Raw genomic sequence first — 25,143 nt, forward strand, 5'->3', positions numbered from 1 at the left:
AGAGAGGTGTAGGGAGAACAAGGCCAGGAAAGAAAGAAGAGAGACCTTGCTGGAGAATCGCAGAAGACAGGAGAGCGGGCCCAGCCCAACAGCAACCACTCGAGTGCTCGACTGTTCTGGTCCTCTGGGCCCATGCTGCAGCGGCCACGCAGAACCACCACGCGTAGCACGAGAAGGACACGCGCCCACTTCCGCGACCTGTCTGTTCTGCGTGCGGCTGCCCCTCCAATCTCCTCCTCCTCTTTCCCTCTTCCCCCGTGGGGAGTGTTCGTGTGCGTCACTCCTCCCGCTTCCTTCCCCCACACACTCAGATCCGCGGCCGTCTTCCGATCCCCGCTCCTCGCGCGGCGAGGGGCATTCCAGCCCTAAGCACGCTCCCGCCCGCCCAACGGGACCACCACAAGGGAATTTTTTTCTTCTCTTGTGGCCGTCTTCCTCCTCGCCCCTCTGGCGAACCGGCGCGGAGTGAAGGTCCGTCCGTGCCTGGATTGGTTTCTTCATTGTTGGTAAGGAAGCACTGCTGGATCGCTCTGATGGTGGATTGTTCTCCGAGTGAGCTTTTTTTTTGGTTTTTGCTCTATAATAGGATCTTTGCATACGCTGTGACCAATCGGCAATCGAATCTAGACCCTGGGATGGATACTCCGCGCCATTCATCTAGTTAGTTGCCGATTTGTTCGATGGATGGTGGTTGGCGGGGTTGTAATTGCAGCTGTTTCCCAAATATAAATTGGGGCTCAACCAACTGAAACCCCGTTCCCCTCGTTATCTCCGCCCCTGCCATGTGCTGAAGGAACTAGCCGGGTTGTGTTAACACCTAACGGTGGAAAATAGTTAAAAACGTTAAGCCTAAACTAGGATATTGAAATTGCTTAGTTAGGCCTGAAATGAAATTGACACCTTCTAGTACTTGTTTTTTTTCATTACAGTTAGGCCTGTAATTGCTTCAGTTTGTTCTATGTGGACTATGAGTTCATTTATTGATATGCATGATGGCTGTTTATTGCTTGCGCATTTCTTACATTTGACATAAATTTGATCATCATAATCTTAATGCAGTGGTAAGAGGCACCTGGTTTATTCTTGCTGAAGCTGGTGGTACATGTGATTCTGTGAATAGCAGGCCTCTCTTCTGTCTCAGCTTTTGCTTCTAAGCAATGGCCAATGTAAGCAAGCACTTGCAACCTTCAAGCGCAGCAGGAAATGACAGGAAGTACCAGGGCACATTGGTTGCTTCTCCAGCAAAAGCCATTTCACCCAAGCGTGTGAATCGCATCGTGCCATCTAGGCAGCTGATATTGGGTGCGGATTCACTAGGTCATGCGGCATCATTTCTGCTTAAGGTTGTTGTTCTTGAGGCAGTAAGAAGAGTTTCCAAAGCAAGGTGCCCTTTCATATGGAATTCTGTCCAAGCATTGCAAATTCTTGTGTACCCTCCATTTAGCTGGATTCAACGGTGGGCACCACTCAGATTTATTGTGCAAGGAATACAGGTTATTTGATTCCTCATGTCTTCAAAGTGCATGTTCTTTCTTTCTTTCGTTTGAAATTAGTTAGTACTTTCACAAATGCCACTGGCCTGGATATTGTATTATTCCTTCATGTAGATGAAGTAGATGAGGCAGAGGGAATGCTATTTCGTTACCAGTTATCCAGTTAGCATTTGCTACCTTCTGCTTGCTAAGTACTATAATGTGTCAACATTTGTCTCCTTTAGTCATAATCATAACCTGTCTGCTGTTCTGATGTATAGCTTATTTGTGGTTCAAAAATGATAACCTGGATCAATTTCCTCAAGAAATTAACATAGATCCAGCAACATAATCTGTCTATATTTGTCATAATCATAATTTTCTTTCCGTTGCAGCCTGTTTTTAATAGTCCTTTTTCTTTTCAAAAACTACAACAATAAGAGAGGGTACTTTAGGCTTTGACTAGATTGTATTTTATATTTTCATAGCCTTTCATAAACATTGGCAGCAGAACGAGCTCTGTGCTGGTTTTATCCAAATGGACCCGTGTATCAGTTTGTATTATAGTTTCTTTTTATCTGCCAAGCTCCATGACAGTTCCAGAATTAACCTGTGTCCCATGGTGAAATGTTCTGACTCACAGTCTTCTCAATGTGAAGAATTCTACTTTGCCTAGAGCTGGCATAAAACTAGGAGTTCGTTTTGGGGCATTGGACATCTTGCACAACGGGCTCCTAGAAGCATCATCTGAGCTTCTAGTCAGATTAAGAAACCACAAACAGTTTCCTAAAATGTGCTAAGTGCTAGGGTAGGTCGTGGCATGGCGCGGCGCCTAGCTCATAATCACCGTTAATCGGACTAGGCAGCTACCTTTTAGAATAGCGACCATAAATGGGCATGCCTCGTTTAATATCTGCTGAGCACTTCATGAGAAAATCTGTACTTATGTGGAGCATCCCAGGTCAATTAATGTGCGTTGTAGATGCTCAATCAAACCTATTCTCTCATTTGGATATTTTTCTTCTTTGATACATTGTTGGGTACTTGAATGGGTTGCGTAGCACATCAGTTTTTTTTGCATTCCAAGTCGGCATTTTGTTTTGTTTACATAACTTTTTTGCATTCCAAATTGGAATTTATTTTCCTAGAAAAACCTCAAACAACTGATGATCTTTCCTCAAATGCAGAAACTATCCACGCCACTGTTGTTTCTGTCAGTCACAACAACATTAAGTGAGCGGTCTTCTAAGCGTGATGATGAACCGGACAGCAATACAGAACATTCTGAGACACCGTCTGAAGCAAATGAATCGGCATCAACTTCCAGCACAAGGTTGGTTAAAACTTAAGAAATGGGCCCATGAATATCTCTTAGTTTATACAGTACTTTGCTGGTTTCTTGCTGTTGAATCATAATATCGTACTATTCTAGTTCTTTTGGCATCCTATCCCAGTAATGAGATATAGCAGTACAAAATGAAGTCTGCCTTTTTCAATAACACGGTTGGTTTGGCTTGTTTTAGGGATGTTGCTGATGGCACAAAGGAAATCGTGCAAGAGAATTGGCTTGTGTTACTTTTCAGAGAACTTGAGAAGCAGGGCATCACTTTGCCCGAGAGGTTACTTTCTACTATATTCTTTGCTATTCATGTGCATCATATTTTGTACTGTTGAGTTGAGAGTATAATTACAATATATGAACTATGAAAAAACTCTATGCAGCTGGAAAACATTTTCATGTAGATTTTGCAGTGTTTTTTTTACTGTACTTCAGGATATTGGAGCAGCAGTTTATCCTTAAGAAGAGAACTTACCTGTGAAGTTGTGATAGAATGCAGAAATATGTAACTGCCTATGTGATCTATGGTCAGGATAGATGCAGCTTCTAAATTCTGAATTTGTTGAATTCTACAAAGTTGCTGTTATATTATGTTGGTAGTTCTTTAGACTTTGAGTTGGCCCTGAGTAGCTCTTTGAGTTTGTTTGTAATGCTATTAACTCAAGACAAAAAATAGAGAAGATATGATATCATTTTATTATGAATGCTATTGCCACTGTAGTCTTTCAATCAAGCCATATAGACTTCTTTATCAAGAAGGTAGTACATGTCTGAAATGAATGACCCGTTTCCACAAAACTGAACCTAGATTGATGTTTCAGGTTCACAGAAGATGAGTTGCGCAGATTTTATGTCGCAGCAAATGGTGACTTTTCAAGTTTACTCTCTTCGGTTAAGAAGACAATTCGTTGGAGGGAGACTTTTCACATACTTACATTGCAAGAACTTGATAGGTGGTCTCACTTAGTCTTTTGGCATGGATTTGACACAATGCTTCGGCCTTGTTTAGTAATTCGTCTTGGACTTGCATGTGCTAGTATACCACCGCGTGATAGACCTCGTTTCGGGCAAGCAGTAGGTAATTCCTCAACCTGTTTTATCTGTACATTTATTTCTGTATATTCTTAATAATCATCATTTTTCTATTTGATAATTTTATTATGACTTCAAAGTTTAGAGCTGGGTAGTCAAACTCACATGTAGTATGGGCAATGTATCTTTCTGCCAGCAAGATATCTTCTACTGGTGAAAGTCTTTTGCTCAGTTTGACATTGTGGTGCTTTTCAAAGGCATATCCTTCTCTTTGTAAACTGGGTGCTAGCTATTCTGAGAGAAAACGTGTGATCTTTGATGTGCTTTTTCTTTGGCTTTCATACCATTGAAGAGGGTAGTATAACTTGTTTTCACCTTTTCCTTCCTCTGATTGGCTTGCAAGAAAAGTGGCTACTTTCTCACTGATGTCTTTCAATTCAGTTTCTCAAATTGACCACGGTGTTGTAAATTTGACCAATGAAGAAGATCCAAGAATTACCGTTTTGCTGGATTGCCATGGGATTTCTCCATTCAGGTTTCCGATGCAAATGATGAGGTCATTTATCACTGTAGTTCAAGAAAACTACCCAAATCGTCTCGCGGTATTGTTTGTTGTCCGCCTTCCTCCAGTTGTCAGAGTTATTGCACAGACGTTTCTTCAAGTAAGATATATTTTCACCCACTTTCATCTCATTGCTTTCCTTTTGTATTGTGTTTTCAGCTCCACCTGTTCCATTTAGGCAATGAAATTTTAGCATTCCATGCTGTAATTATGCCTATTATGCTAAGGTTACAAAGTATTTTCACTACAACTAAGGGCTAGTTTTTTATGTTTAATAAGTGTATTATTTGTTGGCCCAAATGATCTCTTTCTCATTAACCACACATAGATAGCAGTTTGGGGGGGTACATATAGAGATAAGGCAGGGGTAGGTAGCAGGGGTAATTTAGGAATAAGTAGCTACTACATAGATAGATAAGGTGCACATGCACCACCAACTACACCCAACACACACATGACTTATGCTATCAATCTCCCCCTAAGTCTTGCGTGTCTTGAGTGGCAGCTGGACCATCCCAATCTTAGAGCAAAGTTCTTGAAACTTGATCCTTCCAAGGGACTTGGTGAGGAGGTTGGCGAGTTGATCCTTGGTGTTGATGTAGTTCGCCCTTACACTCCCTTCCTCCAAGCAACCTCAGTTGAAGTGGTACTTCACTCTGATGTGCTTGCTTCGCTCGTGGAAGACGTTCTTCGCCAGAGCCAGAGCGGATTTGCTGTCCACCCTGAGCTCCACTGCTAAGGAGATCACCGAGCAACCGAGCGAGCTAGAGAGCCTGAGTCGAAGCGGAAGAAGCAGCGATGTACTCAGCCTCACAGCTGGACAGGGCCACCACCTGCTGCTTGACCAACTGCCAGCTGACGAGGCACTTGTCAAGGAAGAAGAGCATCCTGCTCGTGCTCTTGCTGGTGTCGATGTCGCCGGCGTGGTCGTTGTCACTGTAGACGATGAAGTGTACCGCCCCGGGACACCTCGGGTAGTGGAGGCCGTAGTCGAGAGTCCCCACAACGTAGCGAAGGATCCTCTTGACGGCCTGGTGGTGCTTGGTCGTCGGTTGCTGCATGAACCGATTGACGTAGCTGACGGAGAACGCCAAGTCTGGCCGCGTGTGGGTGAGGTAACGAAGGCTCCCCACAAGGCACCGGTACTGTGTAGCATCCACCTCCTCAGCCGTGCTGTCGCGGCTCAGCTTCAGCCCCTCCTCCATCGGAGTGAGAGCCGGGTTACAGTCGATGAGCCCACCCAGCTCAACGACGCGCTTGGCGTAGGCGGTCTGTCGGAGTGCGATGCCGGAGTCATCTTGGTGCACCTCGATCCCCAGGTAGAAGGAGAGAGGCCCCAGGTCGCTCATCTGGAAGCCGGCCTTCATCTCCTCCTTGAACGCTTCCACCTCCTCGTCCTTGGTGCCCGTGATCACCAAGTCATCGACGTAGACGCCCACCAGCAGGGCATTACCTCCGTTGCCCCGCTGGTAGACGGCCGCCTCGTGCGGGCTTTGCTTGATGCCCATAGTCTTCAGTGTGGAATCCAGCTTGGCATTCCAAGCACGCGGTGCCTGCCGCAAGCCATAGAGGGCCTTGCGTAGGTGTAGCACCTTGTCCTCCTTGCCGGGGATGACGAATCCCGGTGGCTGGTGGACGTAGACCTCCTCCTTCAAGTCATCGTTGAGGAACGCCGACTTGACGTCCATATGGTGGACGCGCTAGCTCTCTTGGGCTGCTAGCGCGAGGAGACGCACGGACTCCATTCGTGCAACAGGAGCGAAGACATCGTCGAAGTCGACCCCCTCCTGCTTCACGAACCCACGTGCCACCAAGCAAGTCTTGTGCTTGATAGTAGCACCAGCTTCATCCTTCTTCAGCTTGTACACCCACTTAAGGGTGATCGCGCGGTGATCAGGAGGGTGTCCTCCATAGTGCGGTACCTTAGAGGCTCGCCGTTGTGGTACGCGTCGACGCGGTCCTCGTCGTGAGAGAGCGGAGTGGTGAACTCCACCAGGCTGTACTCGTTGTGAGCTGGTGCAGGTGTGCTCGGAGGAGTAGCTGTCGGCTGGAGTGTGTGGCGTGGCCAGCTGTGGTGGTGGCGGTGGAGAGCTCGCCGCGCCCGGAGGAGTACTCGCCGGAGTCGGTGGAGGACTCGCCGGCGTCGGTGAAGTGCTCGTTGGAGTCGATGGAGACCTGGGGACTGGGGTAAGCACGCTTGGCGTCGGTGAAGTCGTCGTACGTTGAAGTCGAGCCGTCATCCACCATCTTGCCCTACGCCCAACCTCGCACTTCGTCGAACACAGCGTCACGAGCCGTGCGCACACGCTGTGTCTCCCGGTCGAGGATCCGGTAGGCCTTCACCCCTCAGCGTAGCTGATGAACACCCTTGGGGTGCTCCTGTCGTCGAGCTTGCCAACGTGGCTAAGCTCCTTGACATACGTGAGGCAGTCGAAGACGCGGAGGTGGGCGACCGCTGGCTTGCGCCCATACTAAGCCTCATATGGTGTCATACCGTCGAGAGCCTTGGTGGGCGAGCAGTTGAGGATGTGGACGGCTGTCAGCACCGTCTCTCCCCAGAAGATGGCCGGCATCTCCCTCTGCTTGAGGAGGGCCCGAGCCATGGCCACCACCGTCTGGTTGCGTCGCTTGACAACGCCGTTCTGCTGCAGGGTGTACGGCGTGGACTAGTGGCGTTGGATCTCCTCAGCGGCGCAGTATGATGCAAACTCAGCCACCATGAACTCGCCGCCACTGTCGGTGTGCAGCTTGCGGCCGCACTCGTTCTCCGCAGCAGCTTGAGCATGCTTGATGGCGTCCGCAGCAGCTCCCTTGGTGTCGAGGAGGATCACCCATATGTACCGGGAGATGTCGTCGACGAGTAGAAGGAAGTAGCGTCGCCCTCCAGGAGTAGCTGATGTCACCAGCCCGCAGAGGTCGCCGTGCACGAGCTCGAGCCTCTCCTTGGCTCGGAAGCTCGCCTGGAGAGGGAAGGGGCATCGCTTCAGCTTCGTCATGATGCAGGTGTCGCAGAGCTGCTCGACGTGGTCGACGCACGGCATGCCCCGCACCATCTCCTTGGTGCTGAGCTGCCGCAGGGCCTCGAAGTGTAGGTGCCCGAAGCGCTCGTGCCACCGCCAAGCCTTGTCATCGTGGAGGCCAGCCAGGCAGAGAGGCTGCGCTACATCCGCGTAGAGGACGTAGAGGCGGTTGCTCCCTCTCTCCACCTTGGCGAGTAGGCGCTGTCGTCGATCCCAGATCCGGAGCACTCCGCCGTCGATCTCCACGCATGGGCCACTCTTATCCAGCTGCCCAAGGCTGATGATCAAGTTTCTCAACGCGGGGATGTAGAAGACTCCGGTGAGGAGTCGATGCTTGCCAGTCTTGGCGACAAGGACGACAGAGCCGATGCCCTTGATGTCCACGGCCGAAGAGTCGCCGAACTTGACAGAGCTGCGTACATCAACGTTCAGGTTGGAGAAGTACTCCCGGCGCCCGGTCATGTGGTGCGTGGCACCACTGTTGCGGAACCAGCCATCGATCTTGTCGTTGCTGGTGCCGTCGCCGAGGAAGACGTGTGAGCGCGGCTCGTCGAGGTGGAGGAGAGTTGTCGTCGCCGATGCCGCTGGAAATAGCTCGATGCTTCCGTGAGCAAGGAACAAAGCCGGCTCCTCCGCAGCCTGCGTGACGTGGGCCTGGCTGCGCCTCGGCTGGTGGCACTCCCTGGCCTAGTGGCTAGTCTTGCCACAGTTGTGGCAGGTGTCGCCTCTTGCGGCCCTGCGCTCGCCGGCAACGGCGCCCTCGGTGCCTCCTCGCGTCTTGGGCGCCTTGCTGCGCTTGCAGCCGTCTGTCAAGGAAGAAGGCTCCCCTTTCTTCCGCTCCCTCTGGTGGGCGAGCCACTGCTCCTTAGTGAGGTGGAGCTTGCCATCGATGGTGACAGGCCTGCCAGACGTCTGAGCCGCCCCGTCAGCTCCTTGATCGACAACGCTGAGGTCGAGCAGCATCTCGATGGAGATGGTGAGCTGCGAGTACTTTGCAACGGCTTTCTCCTCGTAGATCTCGTTGTCGCAGTACCGCTCCAGCCGCTGCACCAGGCTGGACAGGCGGAGGGCGTCGTCGACGTCCTCGCCCGGCTTGAAAGCCAGACGATCCCACTCCTGTCGAAGCTTCTGCAGAGTGGACTTGCGGGCGGGGTCGCTACCGACTTGGACCGCAGCGATAGCGTCCCAAGCGGCCTTGGCGGTCCTCTTCCCTGGTTGGCCGCCATCTCCATCGGGGCTGCGGCGAGCAGCGCCTCGAGTGCTTGTCGGTCCTCGTGGTTGTCGACGTCGCCGTACTGGACCGCGTCCCACGTCTCCTGCACCTGGAGCTTCACCTTCATCACCAAGAATCACATCATGTAGTTGGTCTTCGTTGACATTGGCCACTGCGTGCTGCCGACAGACTCCCGGATGATGGTCTTCATGACCTTCGGGGGTCGGTGCCCGGAGTCGAGGCTGGACTCGTGGACGGAGCTCCTCCTGGACCCACCGGTCCACCTCCGCGTTCCGCTGCCGATTCGACCCCCTCCGGCTCGGGATGGCCGCCCTGCGCCTCGGGATCGGCGCCTTGCGCTGCGCGCCTCAACTCCTCGTCGCGCCGCACCATCTCACGCGTCGCCTCCGCCTCCTCACGTAGCCGGTCCGCCTCCAGATGCCGCTGGGTAGCAGTCGCCGCTGCCGCCTGTGCCTCCTCATCGGCGAGGCGGGCTGCCTCGGCTGCGCGCCCCGTTGCGGTCTCCATGGCCGCGCGCGCGCTACTTGACGTCGCGCAACGCCGCCGCGCACCACCAGTCCTCTCACCTTGTGGCCTCCGCCCGCTGGTCCTCCTCGCGCGCCGCAGCCGCACGCCGTGCCTGTCGCCGCTCCGCTGCTGCCTCCTCCTCGGCCGCCATGCGCCGCTCCTCCCGATGCGTGCCGCGCCGCGCTGCCGCAGCCGCCTCCTCACACTGCTCCTCCTCCTCGACGGTCATCCTGCGGCGTTGCGCACTTGAAGTAATCGAGCTGCTAGAGGAGGAGACCTGCGAGGTCCTGGACCTCGCCATCCGATGGTGGCGCGCTGACCACCAGAGCTGCGACGTCCACGAGGCCCGCGCCGCCGGCTCCCACTAGCCGTCTGGAGCCCTTGGAGCCTACCATTGGAGTTGTGATGAGGGTGAGGAAGAGGGAGCTGCCCGTGCGCAGCTGCTCTGCTGCCGCCGCCTTCGCCTCCCGCGCGCATGCTGATTCGCGCCGATTCGCTGCCGCCGCGCCCGATTCGCTGCCTCCCACACCGGATCCGCGTAAAGGGAGGGAAGAGGGGACAGGCCGTCGACCGGATATGGCCGGGGAGGGTCGCGCCGCCGCCGGGGTGGGCCTGCACTGCCGGCTAGGGTTTCGGCCAGGTGAGGGCTGGAGCATGGGACAGAGGAGAGAGAGGGGTAGGTGGGAAAGATTTAGGCTCTAGATACTAATTGTTGGCCTAAATGATCTCTTTCTCATTAACCACACATAGATAGCAGTTTGGGTACATATAGAGATAAGGCAGGGGTATGTAGCAGGGGTAATTTAGAAATAAGTAGCTACTACATAGATAGATAAGGTGCGCATGCACCACCAACTACACCCAACACACATGACTTGTGCTATCATTATTTGTCAAGCCATTGTAACATCTCCAGTTTCTCTTGACAACACAATATCTTTGTTCTAAACATGCATATTAGATCATGGAGATATTGTTTGGTCAATGGTATGCAAATTTTCTAATCCAACGACCACATACGCTCTTGTGTGGTAACTTTCATGAACAATAGAGACTTGCCCTTAATCCCGAATCCTGATGGGTGCTACGTGTGAAATGGGGCAAGCCAAACATCTGAAAAGATGGCACTTTGCATTTTTGGTCTTCTAGTCATAAAATTCATGGAGTAGCATTTACCTGCTATCAACGGATCCGTCCTGTATAGATCATTATGATGCCTTTTATATGTAGTCATGAGCTTTTCATGACCTTGTTTGGTAGTGGGACTCGGACCTGATTCCTTCATGAGCATGGCTGCTTCAAATTTGGAAAGGACTATTTATCCACCTCAACTTTTAGTTTCATGCCAAAAATTTCCAGCCCGCACTTCTTGTGCTGGTTTTGTGGTAACTACAACTTGTTTTTCAACCAAAGTTGGTAATCAACTCATACAGACCAGCCAAGGTTGACTACAGAGTGGTTTAACATGACAAAAAAACTTTGCACTGTTGGATTGCTACATCATACGGTACTTATCGCTTAATTCCATACAGGTCCTGAAGCCGTCTACAAAGCAGAAGCTGCGTTTCGAGGGAGATTCATACAAGAAGACATTGGCAGAGTTCCTGCAGGTTGTGCCCGCATTTCTGGGCGGTAAATGCAGGTGCCCGCGATGTGAGAAGCCTCGTGATAGTTCAGTAATACAGGCAGGGGAAGGGAGCAAGAGCCAGCCTCGCCTATTAAGTGTTGATGACGGATCAACTGTCACAGACTTCGACTTCGACGAAGCAGAGATCACATCACCTTACAGCTGCGAGAACGCCATCAGGGCCGCAATAATCGGCCTGCTGATGATCTGCATCTTCATCGCGTTTCTGGCTGGGATGAACGACCCAACATCCGTCCCGTCCAGTGCCTGAGGTTCTGGAATTGCCTGCTCTCCTGTAATAGAGCTTAGAGATTGTTAGGATGTCAGTTGTGTGATAGGGTATATATACATGTGTTGCTGCTAGAATCCTAGGGGTCTTGTTTTTCTTGGCAGTTTCTGGCCGTTATCTCCAGACCGGGCGTATAGTGCTTTGGCTCCCGACTGTGACCGCAAATGAATAATATATTATGTGTGGCAAATGTTGTTGGTTAACATTTCAAAGCCCAATCTCAAGTTGTCATCCGCTGCACACTGACTCGAGTGTGTTTTCAGCTCAGCTCTTCATAAAAAACCACGTATGAAGAGCTGAGCTGAAAACACACTTCATTTGATTGTCACAACTCCCAAGGATAATAATCATCGCTCCCGGCTTCTAGCCCAAGCTCACATGCGGCAGGGAGAGTCCATGACCATGTTGGCCCACTGTTATAACCAAATCCGGTCATGATGACGGGCTCAATTCCGGACCGGCCTGGCCCGGCCTGCGTATTGAGAACGGGCACCGCGTGGTGGTGAAACCTGAAACGCGAGATCCTCGTAGGCACACCCGCACACCACAGCAGGAAGCTGCTGCTTCCGCTGTCCGCCTCCGCCACCTCGCCGCTGGCTTCCTACTCGAGCGACCCAAACTAGGGTTCGCGCTCGCGCCAGGCCACCTCCATTCTGCCCGATCCGCTTCCGCCCGGAGGCTTCCTAGGGTTCGCCCTCTCCTCAGCTTGGCTTCTATGATTCGATTTCGTTCGTATTTTTTACTCCCTAGGCACGACTGATTCTAGTGTTTTCTTAGTCGGGATGAGTCCTCGAAAGGTACTGTTTGTGACACTTGGGATTGAATTTCTTGCTCCGTTTTGTGATATATACCATTGGGAGCTGTTGATGGGTGAAATCAAGGTGTTTGGTTTCCATCGATCAGCAATTGGGGAAGGGGGTTGTCTTACAACTCATTTAAGTTTATTAGGTTTAAGTGGTCTTGATGCCGTTTATTGACTGACTACTGAGATGCTTTGTTTGCTGGGGATGGGTAGCAGAGCAGTCAGTTTTTTTTTTCTTACCTCCCTCTTCGCAGGGAGTGTAGATTCGAAATTCCCACAGGGCTATTTGTGAGCTATTTGTTTCTTTGGATAGGGCTTGCTGGAAGGGGATAGGCATTCGGTTTTCCATTACTTTTACAGGTTCTGATTGTTACACATTTTTCTTCTGTAAATACTCTGGGACTGGCTGTTCAAAGTTCCTTTTGATGTTCTTACATTAGGGTTAGTTTCGATGAGTCCATCAAGAAGCAGGAGCAGGAGCAGGAGTAGGAGCCAGAGTCGCAGCAGAAGCAGGAGCCGCAGTCCTAGGCGAAGAGATAGGTTGCGCAGTGAACGTGCACCCCGCCGCAGTCGCAGTCGCAGTCGCAGCAGGAGCCGCAGCCCATACCGTCGCAGAGAACGACGTGGCAACAGGTGTGCTCTCAAGTGATGTCTTTTGTTCTATAACTTCCCTGCAATTGGTCTTATGCTGACAGAGATCTACATTTTGTACTTTATGTTTTTCTCGGACACCATTTTGTACTTTATGTTACATGAGTGATTCACTATAATGCCAATATCAGCACTGTGTTGATGGATGAAGTTTTTCCACCTATCTCCAGTAGTGTATCTAATGCCCACCCTTTTACAATATAGTTTGCTTATGACATGTCAAGCTTACACCATTGCTTATAAAATAAAATGATCGATCATATGTTCCAATATCCCAATAGTTCTTCCGAAAATAAACCGCGCAAGTAGCATGCATATCCAGGAAATTTTCTTGAATCAGTTCTGAAAGGAAACAAAATGAATGGTTGCTTCACAGCCAATGCACATCATTATCTGCTCTTTTTTCTGTTCCTTAGTTCCAATAGATATGTGGAGGATAGTTCTATTTCAGAAACACTATTTGGTCTGCTTCCATGGCCTGTTCCTTTTTCTCCCTTTAAATGTGCTGTTGGTGCAGTAAGTAAATGATTGCTAAATCACGAGACAACATCTAAGAAAGGTGCGGTAGTTTATTTGTTTGAAGGAAAATATGAAGTATTCATAGGGGTGTTTTATCAAACACTAAATTTCAAAATCATTTTAGCATGAGAATTGCACTTCTATAATGGCACAGTTCATGAACATCAGAGTGAACTGGTGTCTGTAATCTAGAAAGACAGAACTATGATTTTGGTAGAGATGTTCTTAACGGTGTTTCTGCCAGCAGAGCTAATGAACTTACCACTTGCCAGGTGCTGTAAGATCTGAACTATTGGGGCTAAGTAGATTTGTAACTCATGACTCTAGGCAAGAAACTACTCCCTCCATTCCAAAATGTAGGTCGTTTTGGCTTTTCTAGATGCATATATTTCGCTATGCATCTAAATATAGAGTTATGTCTAGATAAGCCAAAACGACCTACATTTTGAAACGGAGGGAGTACTGTTTAAGGAAACCTGGAATTGTCTTTTATCTTGCTTGGACAGCACCTCACTATAAGGGGTTGAAATCCACTCCAGGCATTTCTCATAATCACGGACTTACTGAAATACCATGAACACGGCAGTGTTCCTGAAACTCCATACTTTCTCCTCACCTGATTGCCTTGTAATTATTCTACTGGCACATGTTTTCCCCACTGAACTGTGTTATTTTGAAGATGCGTAGTGTTGCTTATGTTTGTGGATTGTGATAAATCTACTAAGGTGTATGGTAGCACCTCATAAGCCAAAAAGGTGCAAAGTGTGTCTTGACACAACATGGGTCTCCACTGGGAAAGGGAAATTCCCTACCACGATAACCTATTGGGGTTGGGTACTGGGGTGTGGACTCAACTAACCAAGGAGGAACAATCTGAGGTGAGGAGGACTTGAACTTGTGTGTTGGGAGTGTACATCCACATCTCCCACTAATTGAAACATGGTTTTGCTCTTTGTATGTAGTAATGTTGATGTGTTTTTTGTTCCTATTGGAATTATATTCCAGCATCAGATGGAAAAACAAACATGTTTAACATGAATGATTTTTTAGGGATTTTATGTGCAAGAACTGCCGGAGACCTGGACACTACGCTAAGGATTGCCCATCTGCGGCTACATGCAATAACTGTAATCTTCCAGGGTAAAATAAATCAGCTAAACTATTCATATAGCTGCACTCATCCTACTTTTTGTTGGAAACATGATGCATTTATCTTATTATTGTAGAGAGTATTATTTTTCTAATTGCTAGATGCCATATTTCATCCATCAGATATGAGTATTTGTTTAAACTGAACTGTAACTGTGCCCCCTTTTTTTTTTGTTTCAATAGCCACTTCGCAGCAGAATGCACCTCAGCAACTGTTTGCTGGAACTGCAAGGAATCTGGGCACATTGCCACTGAGTGCAAGAATGAGGCCCTGTGCCACACATGCAATAAAACGGGTCATTTGGCACGAGATTGCCCTACTTCAGGGTCTAACGTTAAGCTATGCAACAATTGTTTTAAGCCAGGCCACATTGCTGTTGACTGCACCAATGAACGGGCCTGCAACAACTGCCGTCAACCTGGACACATAGCTCGGGAGTGCAAGAACGACCCGGTTTGCAACCTGTGCAATGTCTCTGGTCATGTAGCCCGCAGCTGTCCAAAGACAACTCTGGCTTCAGAGATACAGGGAGGCCCGTTCCGTGATATCCTCTGCCGCATCTGTGGCCAGCCAGGACACATCAGCCGCAACTGCATGGCAACCATCATCTGCGACACATGCGGTGGGAGGGGGCACATGTCATATGAGTGCCCGTCGGCCAGGATATTCAATCGCGGTCTCCGCCGGTTCTGAAAACCATTAACAAGGATATGTTATCAAGGGCTCCGCTGGTTTCATGGTTGAATTTCGTGTTGTTTCATTTGTTCCTGACGAATACTGGATATAGCCCTTTGTGCGCCAAACAGCGATGTACCATTTCATGTGAAAAATTGCCAGGCCCAAGTCATGCACTCATGCTCCATCTGTGTTTTGTGTTTTTTGATCGCCTGTTTTCACCATGTTTGGCTTCACCCTTATCATGTGCTGAAGTTTCATGTAGTGCTGTGAAATTCTTATGGTGATATTGATGGTTTGATCTGGGCAACAGATTGCTTGGCAGGTTGACACTTGGCTCCTGCTCTTTTCACACATATGCTGTCTGTTTTTTTTTTCTGGGAAAAGAGAAGTTATGGCTACCCCTACCCGTATACTAGCTGTATATCTGAGACATGCTCCGAGATGCATTGGTGCGCATTAATCTTGCACAAATGCAGGGAGCAGGGTAGCAGATCAGTTGAATCTAAACCATGGCGAGGTTGAGATGGGATAATGGTCGTGAGCTTACGATGCTGTGTAATAAATAAATTAAGATTTCATCTTGGAAAGGACACCAAGGTGTCGTGGTGTAGTTGGTTATCACGTCAGTCTAACACACTGAAGGTCTCCGGTTCGAGTCCGGGCGACGCCATTTTTTTGTCCTTTTTGTGCCACACAGGGTTCGAGCACGGGCGACGCTATTTTTAGTTTGAAGAAATTGAGAAGTTTTGCATCACACTACAGTTTGTACATAGCAGCACTGCAGCAGTAGAAATTTTGCTGAACTCGAGCTTCTCCAATATCCATTTTTAGTCTGAAGAAATTGAGAAGTTTTGCATCACACTACAGTTTGTACATAGCAGCACGCCAGCACTGCAGCAGTAGAAATTTTGCTGAACAACTCGAGCTTCTCCAATATCCAGGCAATCCTCACAGAATCATGAATAGGGAGCATATCAATTACTTATTTTAGTAACTTGAACAGCGCAACACATGTCCATAGTGGCATAGTCCATACATAATTTGGCAGACAACAAGGAAGTACATGGCAGATCCAAACCTTCATGGTCTTCTGGAAAGCCATGAGGATATTTTTACACAGCAACAAACCCATAAATCATCAGGCGGTCTTTCATAGCACCAAGTCTATAATGGCATACAAATCCACAGTAGTAGGCGGGTCCACGATGCAGGAGCATGAAACACATAGATGACACCTAGCGTGCTCGAGCACTGATCACATCAAGGGTGATTTCACTAGCATCAGTAGCCTGCAGATCCACCTGAATGCCATTGAGCCCACTCTTGAATTTTTGGTTTGAGGTGGCGTAAAGCATCTTGCTCTTCACCTTGGCGGTGTCTGGGGACCTTGCAATTCAGAAGTAACACATCTCATGGGTGAGCAGCTTCGCAGCAAGCACGGGTAATAAGGAATGCAAACAGGAGAGGAGTGCACAAGCAATACCATAGGATATAGAAGATCCTACTCTTTTGGACATCCTCTGCAGTAACAAAGTCGAAATCATAGATGGCGTATCGGCAGTCATTTTCAGGTAGGCTGTTGGTGAAATCCTCATAGGTGGTCTCGCGGTTCCCAACCTGGTCCACCACAATCTCCTTGAAGTTGTCGTTCATCTTGAAAGTGATGAAACGGTGCAGCCTCTTGGACTGCAGCTCGCCGAACTTCAGCATGCACTCATCATTAACCCCGACTCCTGATCTTGCGTTTGCCTGCGAGCACGAGCAACATCATGGTTAACAGGTAACACAACATTAATGTCAATTCAAAGTACTACTGAAGTAGTAATTCAAGAAAGGTGGTTGCTTCCACTCATTTTTATTTTTGCATGGCAGAGCCAACTGCCCCCAGTATCCTAAACCAGGCTGGAATTGAACAAGTACATAAACTACTATAATAGACACTTCAGGGTCCATAGCCTTGAATATGGAGTGCTAAAATCTCTGGAAACGAATGGCATTTCTCATGAGACAACTCACAAGTAGAGTTTACTAATGCTAGAGATTCCAGCACGACCGCCCAGCTCATGGTCAATGGCAGTGCTAGTGTGCTACTGCTGCTACAGCCAAACAGTACAGATCCACACCAGAACCAACAGGATAGCACAACAGCTGGTTGCCCTTCGATTCCGCAAGCTAAGTAGGTAGATGTATTGCAATTATACGATCTAATCAGGCGATCAGACACAGATCAGCTAAGATTCCACACCAAGCCCATCTCGCATAACCTGGATCTAACAATTCGATTTCACCCGGTAGTCCATACAACCGCGGATCCGAAGCGCCGCGCGCCACTCCCGGACCTCCAGCTAGAGCTAGACGAAACTCCCGACATCCAAATCTAAGATCGCGGAATCCCGTCAACCCGCCCCAACTTCGCTCCCAATAGTTTCCCCATCGCACACGAAACCGGGAATTCCCTCCCGAGGAAAGCATGAAACAACCGAGACAACCTCGATCCCCCTCGAATCCAACTAGATCCGACGCCTCTAGCCACTACCCTACGCTACTGCCGTATGAACAGAAACCCAAAATCAACCGCGAAACAGACGCCCAGCACCGATCTGCGGAAACCACAGCACGAGGAGCGCGGAGGGGAGGCGAGGGCTTACCATCTCGGGCGAGTTCCGAAGCCGGGAGGCTGCGGCGGCGGAGGAGGAGGGAATCCGCTGTGCGAGCGAGCGAGCGAGCGAAGAAGCGAAGCGAGGAGGGGGAAGGGACCAGTCTCGGGGGGCGGCTCGCGTTTTGATGTGGTCGCCGGGTTTTCCACCGCGCTGCGCGTACTGCGGGGTGCGGTGGGGGTGGGCCGGTGGGGTGGGTGGGCTCGCGGCGTTGTGGCCGCGGCAAGCTTCCGCAGTCGTCGGATTGGTGGGCCGACGGCTGGGATGAGCGACACGTCAGCGCGGCATGCTGTCGCCAGGGTAAATTCACGTAGTACTGAAAATGCTTTTTTTTCCTTTCTTCTTTTGGTATAAATGGTACTGGAATGTTTTTTTACAGACAGTAAAAAAACACGGGCAGTTCGTGGTTGCTGCCGTGGCACGTGAACGTACATCATGGCACAACGCAACGCAGTGCGATTTCGCTGTGAGCTCCTTCTTTTTCCATTTTATTCTTTTGTGAGATTCTCTCTGCTTCTTTATTTCCATTCTTCCTTTTTTTTGCGAAAGGGATTTCGGTGTGGGGAGGCTAGAGGAATGGTGGCTGCAGAAAATATCAGCGGAACCAAGAGGAAAGGGCAAGCATCCATCGACACCGACCGTAGGCCGTGGGCCGTGGCGCCGGCCTTGTCCCCGTTCTTTTATTATCTCTTTCGGCGGCTCAGCGATCGTGTCGCGCTCTTGTGAGATGTCGAAGCAGTAGCATTAATCAATAATCATGCAAGCTGATGATCTGATCTGTGAGCATTAGCAGAGGAAAGCCAGACATTGATGATGGATGGATGCGAGACCTTGCTGTTCAGTAGCATGGACACCACGTGCACGCACAGATAAAAGAGACCAGACCAGGTTAGAGATGACAGTGCATTTGATCGAGTAAAGCCAAGCCCAACCATCAATTATTCGTGCACGTAACAGCAACAACATTACAATCCACAGGAAACAATCCAAACACGACAATGCATGGACTCAGGCAACAGTACCGTACGTCCATGCGCGCACACACACACAAACTTGTATTGTACGCCGTACGACATACGTATGCGTACGTGTACATCCCGATCGCTTTTTTTATTAGGAGACGTGGTCGTTGAGGACGTCGAGGGTGAGCTCGCTGGGGTCGGTGGCCTGCACGTCGATCTGCACGCCATCCAGCTCCTTCTTGAACCCCTCGCAGGAGCTGGCGTACACCATCTTGCTCCTGACGTCCGCCGTCGCCGGGGACCACGACACGAAGAAGATCTTGCTGCGGGGCGCCTCTCCCCCGGGGCCGGCGGCCGTGGCCTCCCCGACGGTGAAGTCGTGGTCGTAGACGGCGTAGCGGCAGTCGTCGGGGGGGAGGCTGGCGGTGAGGTCGCCGAAGCCGGCGTCCCGGGCGCCCACCTTGTCGACCACCACCTGCTGCTGGGAGTCGTCGACCTTGAACACCACGAAGCGGTGGGCGCGGCCCGTCCGCAGCTCCTGGAACCGCGCCACGCACTCATCCGCCACCGCCACGCCGGACGCCGCGTTCGCCTGCTCTCATACGTCCATCGTTAGCCTGAAGGAAACCTGGCAGCCGCAACTGAAATACGAAATCAAGAAGTGTGCAGAGTACGCACCATGTCTGATGATCGGAGCCGGGCTGCAGACTGATCAAGCTGACGAAATTCAGTTCAGATGGATGGATTTTGGGGGGTTGAACGATCGCAGCAAGCTCGCAAAAGGAGTAAGGATTGCAGTGTGCATCAGAGTCTAGCTCATGTGCTTTTAATAGTAGCTGGATGGCCGTGTCAAGATGTCCCCATCGAGGAAGTAAATTAGAGAGAGGAACAAGAGGAGAGGTGTACACGTGGGAGCACCGCGGCGGCTGATGTCTGATTAGAGTGTTCTAGATGCGTGTTCATGTGGCAGCGAACCGAGCTCGGCAGTCGGCGCAACGCATGCGTGTCTTCTCGCCACTCGACTCTCTTGCTTGGTTTCCATGATTTGGGTTCGGTACTTCCAGCTCAGACAGACACCGGCCTGGGAAGGGAGTGCCTACCGCCTCCGATAATGCAGCGACGCGCGGTCTATTCAGCACGGCATCTGCCAGTCGCGTTTCTGGACGGTGGGGAGGGACCGACGGAGGTGGCCGGGGGAGAAACAGTTAGCCGCCAGTGCTTGCTCCTAGCCACACCGCGCGCACGCGCCGAAGGGGGAAAGGAAACTTCCGCCTGCCGCGGTGCCGCCTCACGCCCTCACCGTCACTAGGCTATTAAGATACTGAATTGGGTCTCGATTGTGGTGGTGGATGTGCAGGATTAGGTCTAGCCAGCAGTATGAGGTCTAGCCAGTAGATGGTAGAGAGGAGGGCTAAGTCCAGGCCCGTCGCTCAATCCATCTGTTTTTTTTCTTTCGCGCTTCGTCTTCCGTGAACAACATTCCTTATTTTTAGAAGAACAAAGATGAGAGCACTGGGATTTCGCTGATTGCTGCTGAAGAGCCGCGCGAACGGGCCTGCGAGTGCGGGGGGCCTGGGCTGTGCGCTGCGTGCATCGTCCACGCACGGGCGGCCCAAAGTGATTTGCAGCACGGAGTCTGTGGAAGCGCATCCGTCCAACATTTCATTGTGTACAGAAGATACATGCTACTGTATCTCTTTGTTTGTGTTGGCATCCGGTACAGTGTACGCAATGTTTGGCAAGAACTGGCACCGCAATGTCCCTCCAAATTCTACATGGACTGAACCGGGAGAGTCTTCGAAGAGGCTAGGCAGAGCACTTTTATTTGGGGCCGAGAAGAGACACGTCCTACCTTTACATGTTTTGGCATGGAAGTATTGTGCTGCACACCAATCGCCTGATTCGATTTAAAGTTCTAGACAACCCCGACCCATAAGGATCCTCATGAGTGCAGCAAGAGAAATTCCCAACGATTTACTCAACTTGTCTCTGGAAAGTGGAAACTTTTCACGCATCCCAGTATTTGTTCAAACAACAAACCCATTAGAGCGATTTGAACATTTTGTATAACTCAACGTTACCAACATAGTAATGAGAACTATTTTTTTTAAGAATTGGCAGGAGAGCTGCATGTTATATTAAAAAGAGGATGAAGACATTTAGAGGTTAAAAATGTAAAAATGTACAAAGTTACAGCAACGCTGTAAAAAAAGAAAAACGACACAAAAGAATTATTCCCCCGCCCGTCAGGGGGGCGGGAGGGGGGGGCGTAGCAATAGACATTAAGATCGATACACTAGGTTTGCCAGATGCTTTGCTCCGACCATCATCCACATGGACGTCTCATTTTTAATGAGCTATGTGATTCCCCCGCCCGTCACTAAGGGGGGGCGCAACAATAGACATTAAGATCGATACATTAGGTTTTCCAGGTGCTTTGCTCCGACCATCATCCACATGGACGCCTCATTTTTAATGAGCTGTGTGACCTGCTGAGTAGTCACTTCTTTGTGGTCGAAGATCCTAGCGTTGCCCTCCTTCCATACTACCCAACATAATAGGATATTAAGTGATTTCAGCTCGTGCCGATCCGTGCACACTGTCTTAGCCAGTTCCGACCAATAGTAATGAGAACATTGGTTACGTACTGTTGCTACACGAGTATTGTTCTTACAAAGACATCAACCGAGACAGATGATCATCAGGTGCACGCTTGCACAAATTAAAGAAGGTAAAGGTCATTTGGAACAAAAAAGCGGACTCAAGTAATTAGGAATCAATGGATAGTTTTTATACATGTATAAATGAATGAACGAATGAATGGGGCAATGTGCCCAACAAATGTCAACGAATGCGCGACAATTTACAAATAATGGACACTATAAATGCTAAGAATTATTCTAGACAAGTCTCCGTGTATGGACTAAATCAGCTCTAGACGAAGAGCTGGAGGAGGACGGGCGGCGCCTGCGCCGCGGCGGCGGCCTCCTCGCGGTGCCGCCTCATGTGGCCGCCGAGCGCTTGGCCCATCTCAAACCCGAGCCCGCAGACGTGGCACTGGTGGCTGGCAGCAGCATGCGGCGCCGGCGCCTTGGGGTCCTTGGCGGCTGCAGCCTGCTTGCCCGGGGTCGCCGTGGTGGGCATCCCGAGCGCGAGGCCGTGGCGGCCGCGCAGGTGGCTGGTCCTGTGTCCGCCCAGCGCCTGGAACGAGGCGAAGGCGCGGCTGCACGTCTTGCAGACGAACTCGCCCTCGCCGCCGCCGCCGCCCGTGCGGCGCGGCTTCTTGGCGCCGTGCTCGCCCGGCAGCAGGCCGCCGAGGGAGAGCGCGAGGGACAGGGTCACGTCGCCGGCGGCGGCGTCTCTCGGGTGCTTCGTCATGGACGAAACGGGGATTGGAGGTGGTTGATGAGGACCAAGCGGATGGTGAATCGATGAGCTCAAGATCTTCGGGGAGGCGAGAGGATGAAGGTCGGATCGGAGCTGGCAGTTGGATGTGTTGTTGTTGGGCTTGGCGCGTGCATGCGTTGCCCTTATATACACAGGCGGGGCAGGAGAAGGGGGATGTGCTCACGTGCACTCTACGCCGGGGAAGGCAGACGAGCGCGTCGTCCCCCCGACGACTCTTCCGTCTGGAACGGTTTGAAAAGACGGGATGGAAAAGGACGGGAACCTTCCGTTAACGCGCTTGGCGTGCGTGTCGTGTCGTGTCGTCTCTGCTAGCCTCCTCACCGGCCGTGGGGAGCGCGGGACGGGAACCGCGGAAGGGTCCGCGTCCAGACGGAGCTGACGGTGTTAAGGAAACGACGTGGGCCCCACGGTGATGCAGGCGCTTGCGGTTCCATCCACCAGAAGGCACGGGAGGGAGGGGGAAGACTGGTCGTCGTATCCGTAGTAAGCCTGCCTGGGGCCGCGGGCAGTGAGAGCGCCGGCTCCGTATCTTTGACGCCGCGATGGTCGGGTCAAACCAGTCTTGGGCGACAAGGATGAATGAACAGGGCAAGGAACGACACCGTACGTCATGCTTGAGCCGTGCTAGCTGAAATTTCCTGTGAAGTTTTTTTTTTCGCACGACGGGCACGCGCGTGTGAACGGGAGCACGTTTCGTATACTAGTAGTATCGAGCTTTCCTACTTTACTCATCGCTCGATCTTTCCTCGTAGTTTGTCTTCACTGCCAATGTATTTGTATCGTCTGCTCCTCCGTCCCAAACTAATATTCGTTTTGACTTACGTAATTTTTGCTACGTATTTAAACATAATATATATCTATGTGTAGTAAAAATTATGTATTTAGAAAATCCAAAATAAATGGTAATTTAGGACGGGAGAGTTCGGAAGAAAATTATCTGTATCTACAAGACGGGCGCCACGTGTCGAATAGGCATGGCGGTCGCTCCGATCCTTATCGCTTCATCAATCCTGGCCATTCCACGCAGGAGATTATTAGCCATCATACTACTACCAGGGTTAGTTCCGAGGAAAAAATATCAGAGAGCCAGGAGATTAATCACAGCTATCGACGGGGTTAGTTGGAAGAAAAATGATCAGGTGGCCAACCCCTGAGCTGAAAATGACGTGCTCCTGTCAGGATTGGTAGCTTAGGTCGTGCGCCGTATGCCGCGAAGAAATTAAACAGGAGGTAGCGTCATCCTCATCCATCTAAGCGCTGCTAGCCCCTGATGCAAGTTCATCGTACCTGCCTACCTGGGCCCAACCGGTGACTTGCAGGAGCGAAGAGGGACCGAAAATAGTGAATTTCTACGGGCGTACTACGTGCAGTCCACGTTTGCTGTGTGTTGAGCGAGGCATGTACCCACGATCCCCCGACCGGAAAGAAAGGCCTCAAATTCTTAGTCTTAGATGCAAGCTACTCCATTCGTTCCAAATTACTATTCGTTTTGATTTTTTTAGATGCACCTAGATACCCAAATTACTATTCGTTTTGATTTTCTAGATACATAGTCTTTGGCATGTATCTAGATGCGCCTAGATACCCAAATTACTATTCATTTTAATTTTCTAGATACATAGTCTTTGGCATGCACCTAGATATATATTATGTTTAGATACATTATAAAAGTTATGTCTCTAGAACCAAAACGAATGGTAATTTAGTACGGACGGAGCAGTTGCATAACCACAAAGTCATGCTCGGATTCTCCATCTTTCTGTTCGATCTCTCTTCCCTAGCTTGATAGTTACATTTCGCCAAAAAGACACAAATTGATGCTGAAAAGCGGATATATCGGCTGATCTAGAAAGGTGCGCTCTGGAAGAAGATATTTTGTTGGGTAAATTGTTCAGCATCTGCTTATTGTTCTGATATCAATAGTTGGTACACCGCATTTTTCCGAAAAGAGAGGAACAGATGATTTGCCCTCCAAAAACAAGCATACGAACAGTAGAACAATCAACAATCGAGCGGAATTTCTGACTTCAACAGCAGATTGCAGTGCAGAAGATGAACATATGTTGTATATTTGAACCAAAGAATTGTGATGAAATCAGCTCTGTGACATCTGAAATCGAACCACTAATGATCAACCAAAACTCCTAGCATACTTACAAAAGCCAGCATCAGCTGGTTCTCAATTCCTAAAGATCTAATTAAAGACCAAACAATATCATCATTTACATGTCCTGCGTCAGTCCAAATCATCAGGCGCGATGAGTAATCCTAGGCAAAGAGCTCGAGCAAGACGGGCGGCTCGGCGGCGGCGGCGCGGCGTAGTTCCAGCTCCTCCGGGAGGCGTTCGACGCTGCGCCAGACCCATGCGTCGGCGGCCTCGGCGGCGCCCATCTCCTCGCGGTGCCGCCTCATGTGTCCGCCCAGCGCCTGGCCCATCTCGAAGCCGAGCCCGCAGATGTGGCACTCGTGCTGCGGCCGCTGCTCCTGCTTGTCGCCGGCGCCCTTGCCTGCAGCGTCGGCCGCCTTGTGCTGCTTGAGCGCCTTGGCGCCGACGCCGAGCTCGAGGCCGTGGCGGCCCCGCAGGTGGCTGGTCCGGTGCCCGCCCAGCGCCTGGAACGAGGTGAAGGCCCGGCCGCACGTCTTGCACACGAACTCCCCTTCCCCCGACGTCGCCACCACCGGCCCCCTCCGCCGCGCCCGCTTATTGGACGCCGCCGCCGACGCCGGGGACCCCGCGGTGGCGGAGTCCGAGGTCGTCGTGGACGAGTCCGTCGTGCTCAGCGACAGGGCTAGCGACACCTCCTCTTGCTGGTCCCGAGGGTGCTTCATCTTGCGGAGGATTGGCTGCTTGTTGATCTTGCCGAGCTGTATGATGCGAGGCAAAAGGCTTCTGGGTGGGAGGGGGCGTTGGAGTCGCGAGCGGTTATATAGGTTGTGCTGGCTGCGAGAGATGAGAGGCGGTTGTGCGAGGGGGCTTACGTGTGCGCCAAACTGGTGTGGGGCGGACCGACATGAGGGGGGAGACGTGGAGCGGGGGGACCAATCAGGGGAAGGCACCGGAACGCGCGGCGCCGCGTCGCGACGTGGACGGCTGGGCGCCCAGTCCCGAGTCGTCCTTCGCGCTCGGATGTGGATGGGGCCGGACGTGTGGTGGTGGTGCGGCCGCGGAGCGCGGTGGTGAGCTCAGCTGGCACGGCAGGCGGGTGGCGCTATTGACGGGGCCGAGCGCGTGGC

General features: G+C 50.8%; 6 protein-coding genes and 1 non-coding gene across 8 annotated transcripts; 3 read left to right on the forward strand and 4 right to left on the reverse strand.

Annotated features, from left to right (window-relative positions):
* The first annotated feature begins 203 nt into the window (after positions 1-203).
* LOC101764706 (protein real-time) lies at positions 204-11,300 on the forward strand. The gene is made up of 7 exons (XM_004981195.3): positions 204-506; positions 1,060-1,493; positions 2,660-2,805; positions 2,996-3,091; positions 3,633-3,889; positions 4,285-4,505; positions 10,699-11,300. Exons 2-7 carry the CDS (start codon positions 1,158-1,160, stop codon positions 11,062-11,064), a joined length of 1,422 nt encoding a protein of 473 aa, XP_004981252.1. The 5' UTR covers positions 204-506; positions 1,060-1,157; the 3' UTR covers positions 11,065-11,300.
* A 296-nt stretch (positions 11,301-11,596) lies between these two features.
* LOC101765123 (zinc finger protein GIS2) lies at positions 11,597-15,166 on the forward strand. Of its 2 annotated transcripts, XM_004981197.3 has the most exons (5): positions 11,597-11,770; positions 12,198-12,244; positions 12,325-12,517; positions 14,105-14,194; positions 14,387-15,166. In XM_004981197.3, exons 3-5 carry the CDS (start codon positions 12,336-12,338, stop codon positions 14,895-14,897), a joined length of 783 nt encoding a protein of 260 aa, XP_004981254.1. In that variant the 5' UTR covers positions 11,597-11,770; positions 12,198-12,244; positions 12,325-12,335; the 3' UTR covers positions 14,898-15,166. The 2 variants fall into 2 exon arrangements, with proteins under 2 accessions (XP_004981254.1, XP_004981253.1); XM_004981196.3 differs by lacking the exon at positions 12,198-12,244 and having other exon boundaries at positions 11,598-11,770.
* Positions 15,167-15,478: 312 nt separating this feature from the next.
* On the forward strand, positions 15,479-15,552 carry TRNAV-AAC. Its single transcript has one exon. It is a non-coding gene; the product is annotated as a tRNA-Val (tRNA).
* A 283-nt stretch (positions 15,553-15,835) lies between these two features.
* LOC101766069 (actin-depolymerizing factor 3) lies at positions 15,836-17,721 on the reverse strand. The gene is made up of 3 exons (XM_004981199.3): positions 17,531-17,721; positions 16,366-16,631; positions 15,836-16,268 (listed from the first exon to the last, which is right to left on the reverse strand). The coding sequence occupies exons 1-3, from the start codon at positions 17,531-17,533 to the stop codon at positions 16,118-16,120; spliced, it is 420 nt and encodes a 139-aa protein (XP_004981256.1). The 5' UTR covers positions 17,534-17,721; the 3' UTR covers positions 15,836-16,117.
* Positions 17,722-18,445: 724 nt separating this feature from the next.
* LOC101766473 (actin-depolymerizing factor 3) lies at positions 18,446-19,336 on the reverse strand. The gene is made up of 2 exons (XM_004981200.3): positions 19,180-19,336; positions 18,446-19,093 (listed from the first exon to the last, which is right to left on the reverse strand). Exons 1-2 carry the CDS (start codon positions 19,180-19,182, stop codon positions 18,653-18,655), a joined length of 444 nt encoding a protein of 147 aa, XP_004981257.1. The 5' UTR covers positions 19,183-19,336; the 3' UTR covers positions 18,446-18,652.
* Positions 19,337-21,242: 1,906 nt separating this feature from the next.
* Positions 21,243-21,999, reverse strand: LOC101766893 (zinc finger protein ZAT8). The gene has a single exon (XM_004981201.4). It carries the CDS (start codon positions 21,877-21,879, stop codon positions 21,436-21,438), a length of 444 nt encoding a protein of 147 aa, XP_004981258.1. The 5' UTR covers positions 21,880-21,999; the 3' UTR covers positions 21,243-21,435.
* Positions 22,000-23,919: 1,920 nt separating this feature from the next.
* Positions 23,920-24,825, reverse strand: LOC101767301 (zinc finger protein ZAT12). The gene has a single exon (XM_004981202.3). It carries the CDS (start codon positions 24,736-24,738, stop codon positions 24,178-24,180), a length of 561 nt encoding a protein of 186 aa, XP_004981259.1. The 5' UTR covers positions 24,739-24,825; the 3' UTR covers positions 23,920-24,177.
* Positions 24,826-25,143: the final 318 nt, after the last annotated feature.

The sequence above is a fragment of the Setaria italica genome, chromosome IX (assembly GCF_000263155.2).
Source record: "Setaria italica strain Yugu1 chromosome IX, Setaria_italica_v2.0, whole genome shotgun sequence".
NCBI classification, from domain to species: Eukaryota; Viridiplantae; Streptophyta; class Magnoliopsida; order Poales; family Poaceae; genus Setaria; species Setaria italica.